General features: G+C 35.5%; 1 protein-coding gene across 1 annotated transcript; it reads right to left on the bottom strand.

Moving 5' to 3' along the window:
* Nucleotides 1-1,375: 1,375 nt before the first annotated feature.
* LOC110113336 (oryzain alpha chain) lies at nucleotides 1,376-5,732 on the bottom strand. The gene is made up of 5 exons (XM_020845883.2): nucleotides 5,102-5,732; nucleotides 4,747-4,982; nucleotides 4,499-4,639; nucleotides 1,682-2,131; nucleotides 1,376-1,606 (listed from the first exon to the last, which is right to left on the bottom strand). Exons 1-5 carry the CDS (start codon nucleotides 5,601-5,603, stop codon nucleotides 1,502-1,504), a joined length of 1,434 nt encoding a protein of 477 aa, XP_020701542.1. The 5' UTR covers nucleotides 5,604-5,732; the 3' UTR covers nucleotides 1,376-1,501.
* Nucleotides 5,733-7,315: the final 1,583 nt, after the last annotated feature.

Below are 7,315 nucleotides of genomic sequence, written 5' to 3'. Positions count from 1 at the left end.
TTTTTATAAGTATTATAATATTTAAATTTATTTTATGTATAATATTTAAGTATTTAAATTACTGCTTGGAGATAGCAAGAAAATATATATTTTAATTTTAAGACACGTTTTATATATAAAGTGTTTTGTTGTGTAATTTAACAATATATAATTTTCTATAAATAAATATTAAAAAATTAGGTATTAGATAATTATAAATATAATTAAAAACTTAATGGTACAGTATATGTAGAAAATATTCTCCTTAAATCTTACGTAATTGGCGTATTTATTCGAAAAAAAAATGGTGATAAGAACATCTCATTAATTTTGATTAGCGATGATTTTATAAATTTTCGGGTTGATTGATTTTAAAATCAAATTAATATTTTATTGGGCTCAATTTTAGAGGAAATTTAATGACTTAGATGACTCCTTTTATCAAACATATTAAGCTAATTTTTCATATTTATTTATAAAATATTCAATCTCCCAATTTTATTTACTGATTGTCTCTAAAAAAGAAAAATGCGACTAAGTTTCTTTTTTTGCCGGCATGCTATTGTGATTTTTCAAGGGTATAGAGCATGGGTTGGAGAGGGCGTGAAACGTATGGCGAGAAAATCGTGCTTTTTAATGTACTTCTAAGCTATCAAATAAGTGTGAAAGACAGAACGGAAGTATCTGTCCTTTTATACATAGATAATAATTAATGGATTATGTTATAAGCAATGAATTTATTGTCATGAAAGTTTGCATTGTGCGCGCACATGAGCACAAATTAGTCTTCTCTATCAATAAATTTGCTGTTTTTATTTTCAATGCCAACTTATAAATTTTAAATTAAATAGTTACTGCATTATTGTTTTTATTTTTTTTTTTTAATAAGTTCTATTCTTAGAGTTGCTACATGTCTATTTTATGGATATAAAATTATCATGACTATTGTCTAACATTTGAAGTTCCTTTTTTTTTCTTTAACTTATTATTTCGAGTATGTCGCACAAAAAAGGCTACAATTCTTAGACAATTGAATTGAAAACTTTCAAATTAACGTGATTCCGCAGAATTTATAGGCCTTGTCTTTTTTCCGATTCTAATCGGAAAAAGGCCGTAATTACGCTGCAACAAACAAAGCCTAAGTTGAACAATAAGCACAAATCCTGCTATATTTGTTTTCGGATCTCCACCCACGCTCTTACTTTTTCATATCTTAAACAGATCCATAAGTGCTTTCCTACAATTAAGTGAACATAGGAATAAACTTTATTTTTATTTTTGGATATTTAGGTCAGTTAAGATAAACTCACACCTAATAAATTTCATCATTTTGTAAAAAGAAAACTCACACCATCAGCACAGAAATAAAAGCAAGAGCTTGATAAGATTCCACATATAACATGCATTAAATTTTAAATAAAGATAATTTATGTACAAGATAATCGCATATCATCTTCGACGATGAAAGCACAGAAATTAGTATGTAATCAACCAGACCAGACTCAGCATTCAAACGCCAAATTTAACTCGAAGCTTTACCCTCACTGCTCACTGCTCTGGAGGACGCCCAAAAGGGCACGGCAGGAACTCGCAGAAAAGCCTTCACTCCCAACGGGTTATTCTTGCTCTGTTCAGCAAATCCAATAATTAGAAGAATGTTTACAATAATCAGAGAAGCAAGTTCCATATAAAGAGTAGTTACCGTTAGGCAAGTTCCGGCCCGAAGATCGCAAACGGGGAAATCAAGAGGGCAGCAGCTGCTCTGGTCGTCACAACAGGTGGCGGCTTCGAGGGGGCAGCAGCCCCAAGCAAGGCAAAGCCGGCCGTACTCATATACACAGCAGCAAGTGGTGCTTGCTGGGCAGGAGTAATAGTTATCGCAAAGCTTAGGAGGCTTTACAGGAGCGGGAGGGCTTGGGGTTGGTTTTGGTGGGTTTGGACCAGTTTTGATAGGATAGGAGGCCTGCATTGCAATTCCGCATTTGCCGCTGGACGAATTCACATTGCGCTCCATCCTTATGAAGCCTTCCTCTCCCCAGTCTGCGCCCCAGGAGTTCTTCACGACCCAGTAATCCTTGCCGTGCTCAGTCCCGTAGCCTACTGCAAGAACACCGTGATCTAGTTCGGTCCGGCAACTTCCAGTGAAAATGCCCTGATTGCAAGATGTAAGAAACAAAACAATTCATGATATATAGTGAATATTCTTTGCATGCGCAGTAATGACTCGTCAAATAAGGTAAGAACAACATAGGAGCAAAGAGTTTCTTTATCAAACAAATTCTTTTGTTGCATTTTAATTCTCATCTTTGTGTTTCGCTCATTACTACAAACCAAATAAATAGTACAAGCACTTTGTTTAAAGAATATGCAATAGAAGATGTAAAGGTCAATATCAACATATTTGATGGCAAAAACTACTTCGACCAGTTTGACATGAAATCAATGAAATTTCCGTCAAATTGTGCTCGAGTTCGTTTAGTTAATATTGATTTGATTTCAATTCATTTGAAGTGGGTTAATTTAGGCCGATTGAAGCTATCAAGGTCGAGTTGTACTAGCCAAATATGGAATTGAATTGACTCGACATAACTTGATTTAGCATGATTCAGTCTGAAATGACATCCATTAGATTGAAGTTTGAGTCAATTGAATTTGATTTGATGTAAACCTATTTGATTGGAACTAAATCATCGCGATTAAGGCTGTGTCGACACTATATCATTGTTCGTCTACCTAAGGGAAATCTTCGGGGTGACTTCCACACAAAGGTAAGGATGCCTATCTTCTAGAAGAATTCTAGGATAAGATAGAGCATCGACCTCACCAAAAGTGAGGTCAACATATGGATGATAGCACTGTGAAAATAAAGTGGCAATAAGGTAAAAAAGCATAAGAAATAAAATGCCAACGTTTTAGTATGAGGCATTCAAGATGTATTAATTCTCAGGGTTCATAATCCAATAGAATTATGGATATAAGACATAATGCGTGTTTTTCCATTATTCTTCTAACAAAGAACTAATAACAAATTACTCTACAAGCAAATAAACCAAAGTATGCCTCATCCACGATGAGCTAAACGAAGCCATGTGAAAGCTAGACAAGGCTAAGCACATTTATGGCCTGAGAAAAAAACTTGATTTCTATAAGACAATTTGCAATAGAAGGATGCAATGCCACATTTAATGTTGACACTGGAAAGTGAGTAGAGGAGCATTGACGATTATCCAAAGTAAGAAAACTATAATACTTTGGAGATCTTATGTTAATATAAAGATCTTTAAAATAAATTTTATGATATTCTGAGAGATCTTGCGAGATATTTCACTAATTTCAAGATATCTTATAATATCTTATGGGATCCTACAATGCTTTCTATGCCCCAAATTATCACTAAAAGAATGCGTTAGAATGAGGGATTTCGAATCCCATAACCTCAAAAAATAAAGAAGACAAGGAAGAAGAGGGAGGGGCTGCAAATCTAGAGAATTAAATAAAGAACTTCACAGGTGCTTGTAGAAGGGAGCTCTTCCACTGCTTCAAGAAAAAGGAAGATGCCACTAATTTCAATGTTATTAAGAGAAAAAACCTACAGACTTACTTGGAACTCTCATTTGAACTACTGCAACACAATAAATGAAGAGTAAAGCAACATCCTCTTATCTGCATCTCAATGCTTATCAACTTTATAAGAAGTGTAATATCTCTATGTACCCTAATGAGCAAATATGCAGTACTTCAATTTACTTTAGGATGAATAACTCTTTCTTCTTCTACACAGCAAAAAATAAAAATTAAGCTTCTGATAGTAAAAATGATGAGGTCTACTGTGAAAAGACAAGAAATGTGTATGATGGCAGCTTGCTTGATAAGGAATTGTCGATATTGACATGATTTTTCCACCAAATCATTAGATAAAAAAGACTTTAAGTAACAAAATATTTGGTCTTTTTTTGTTTTTATTCTATAAATAACCGATTAGAAAATATGATTGGTCATCAATGCCTTAGAACTAGCTAGAACATTTTTTTCCTATAGTATAAAACATAAACGTGCAAATTTTTAAATTCTAAAATACAATTAGTATTATAAAATTTCCAGTTTTAAATAGCAATAAAGAATGTTGATTATTATTCTTACAGAAATTTACCAGCACAATCAAAATTTAAATTAAAAAGCATAGCTGCTACAGAAAAACATTGTGATTCTCAATCAAAATTGTAATAGACAACTAGCTAATCATTATTTTATCATTAATTGCAATTATTTTCCTCGGCGGCATCAACCACTATAGGATCCACCACCGCAATGACATCATCAGATTACTACTGCACATATCTATTGGCATAGTACCAAATATTATGTATAGGGATGCAAGTATAACGAGCTTATCTAAGCCGAACATTGTGACGGATGAATTATTTTACTGGTTATGCACAAATAATTAAAAAACAATAATGCATGATATACGAAACTATTTGTTAATAAAATCAAGCCATCGGCGCATAATGGTACTTACCGATTGATACAGCTGGAATGCCCTGCCAGCAGCTTCTATGGCGACACTTACAGGCTGATTTGCAACTGCCTTCTGCAAAGCCTTTTCATTGTTTACAGGCACATCTTCATATGAATCAATAGACACGACCCTAGCATTTCTCTACAACAAGAGAAATCAACAATTTCAGTTGGCACAAAAGGCATCAAATGATGATAGCAATACCCTAAACATCAAATACAGAAAGAGAAATCAAACAGGACACACACCCTGTAAGAATCACATTTGCCATTACGGCCGCTGTAAGGATAATCCTCCTCAGAGTCAATGCCACCGTTCCTAATGATGAATTCGAAGGCATCATCCATAAGGCCGCCGTTGCATCCCTGATTGCTGCTCGTGTCGCAATCCACCAACTCTTGCTCTGATAGCGAAATGAGGTCTCCGGTCACAATCTGATTAATCCCTTCCACGGCCGCAATGCTCGAGAAAGCCCAGCAGCTCCCTTCGAAAAACAAATACCTCATAAATCACCATCGAACCCCCGCAAAAAACTCCCACCAATTTCAATCTAAACCATGATTATAAAAGACTAAAAAGGAAAAAAAAAAAGATTCAAAATACCGCAAGTGCCCTGGTCCTTGACAGGGGCAACGGCTCCCTTGGCCCTCCAATCAACAGAATCGGGCAGGGCCTCACCAAAAGCGACGTGGTAACGGTCACTAGGATTCCGGCGGTGTAGATGTCGCCGTGTACCAAGGTAGGATGCGCGGTACTCTTCATTGGTGAGATCGGCGAAGCGGTTGAGGCCGAGGCGGAAGGAGTGGACGCCGGCATCGGCAGCGGCATTGTGCTCGTCTATGTAGCGGAGATTCTCCTTGAAGACTTCGAATCGCCGCTCCTTCTCGTCGAGCGCGTTATAGTTCCGGCCATGCTGCTCCATCCACCTCTCGTAGATCTCCCGCATCTCTGCCTCGCCCCTATCGAGTCCCCGCATGCCATGACTTTCAACGTAGCTTATGATCGACATATCTGGTCCATTGCCGCCGGCACCCGGGGCAGCCGCTACGCCGTTGAGGAGGAGGAGGAGGAGGAGAGAGAGTGACATTATAGAACTTGAGCCCATGAAAAGTGAAAGATCAAATAGGCAAGAAACAGACCTCGAGGAGAAAAGTGAAAGATCAAATAGAAAAGAAAGAGACCTCAAGGAGAAAGAAAAGCTTTCGGGGGTTTCTTCCGTAGCGTTCACTGAGCCTGTTATTTATAGGCGGAGAGGGGGAAGAATGAGAACGCCTGGAAACGGAAGCCCAAAAAATAATTCATTTTAAAATAAATATTAAATCTCAAAAATAGCCTATAATATTATAATTAATTTAAAATTATTTTTAACTTTGTCCACGCAATTTGTTCCTTATTTAAATCATAATATTTTTAATATTTATGTAACTAAAATAATTATTTATATTTGTTCCTTATTTTATGAGCATTTTGATAATTTGAATCACAATCCGAAATACTTCATCGTATGACCGACCCACATCAATTTCTGTTAGCATAAAATGTTTATTTAGCATTTGAGTGCCCTCATAATGTCGGAATTGAATGATTTTTGGCTTGTTGAATTCTTCCTCAAGCGGCTCGAATCAACTATAAGAATATTTGATTTGAAGATCCCTTGGTCACCCAATTAATATTTTAAGTTTTCAATCATATTTTACGTGTTAGGTGACTTTGAATTCATTTGATGATAATCATTTTTTGACTTCTCATGCTTTTTTCATTGCATAAGATGATCAACTATTTGTGAATTTTTACATTTTTAGAATGAATGCTCAAACTACATTCGATGAGCATTGATGACCAGCTTATACTCGATGAATCAAATTAGTGTAAGAACAAAGAATTTCTTGTATCAATGAAGGAGAAAATGGTCCATGATAAAGGATCAGATGACCCATCATAGGGATCAATAGTAGGTAATTTATACCCTATCGAAATAAGTTGTTAGATAATTTCATTTACTAGAGGAGATGAATCATGAAAGTTTTGTTAAGGATTAAATTAATATTTATCATGCATAGAGAATTTTTCTTGGACAAAATATTGCAACATATCTCTTCTAACCTCACGAGGGGCGCCCATAAAATGATTTTGATCTATGTCCTCTATGATTGGTGGAGGATTACAGGTTGGTCCAATAATGTGGGGAGGATATTTTGAATTAGTTATGTTGGAGAGAATTTGATAAGCTTGTGGAGAAGAAGGTGCTCTTGGATTGAATTTATTTCCAAATTATATTGATATTGTGGAGGGAGAACTCCATCATATTGTGATAGTTCCCTTTGGTGTTCCCTTGGATTTCATTTTGAAGTTTATCCGTCCTATGTATAAGATCTTCTAAAATGAGGCGTTAAGGAACTTGATCACTCATATTTTATTATTCTTGTTTGAGGAATTGATTGTTTGCTAATGAAGAAGTATGTTGGGATGATTCCCATAGACGATGTCAAACTGTAGCATGCAAGAAAATTTGAGTCAGTAGAGTGTATTGTTACGTCTCAGCATTATATAAAGATTCAGCAATTACAGATAATTGTAGTAAGATCAAAACAAATTTATGTTAAAAACTCATGAAGGGAAAAAATCACGAGACCCGACCTAGTCGAAAAATTCACTATGTAGTAAGTAATATAAGAATCCTCCTTTTTTCATAGTTGAAGAAGAGGGGGAATAAACAAATATTTGCCTTTTCCTGAGAAAGATTACATAAATCAAGTATCCACAAAGGGACAATCTATGCCAAAAAGTAGGACTTGATTTCCCCGATAGGGATTATAA

Source organism: Dendrobium catenatum, unplaced genomic scaffold (genome assembly GCF_001605985.2).
Source record: "Dendrobium catenatum unplaced genomic scaffold, ASM160598v2 fragScaff_scaffold_156, whole genome shotgun sequence".
NCBI lineage: Eukaryota > Viridiplantae > Streptophyta > Magnoliopsida > Asparagales > Orchidaceae > Dendrobium > Dendrobium catenatum.
Note: the sequence above shows the minus strand (reverse complement) of the source record. Positions and strands in the feature narration are given on the sequence as shown.

What these genes read in the sequence shown, in the direction of transcription:
- LOC110113336 (XM_020845883.2), bottom strand. Translation starts at nt 5,603, where the DNA reads ATGGGCTCAAGTTCTATAATGTCACTCTCTCTCCTCCTCCTCCTCCTC. An exon ending in CATTCCAGCTGTATCAATCG is followed by an intron (nt 2,132 to 4,498) that starts GTAAGTACCATT and finishes TCTTGCAATCAG; the next exon opens with GGCATTTTCACTGGAAGTTG. An exon ending in GGGCCGGAACTTGCCTAACG is followed by an intron (nt 1,607 to 1,681) that starts GTAACTACTCTT and finishes TTTGCTGAACAG; the next exon opens with AGCAAGAATAACCCGTTGGG.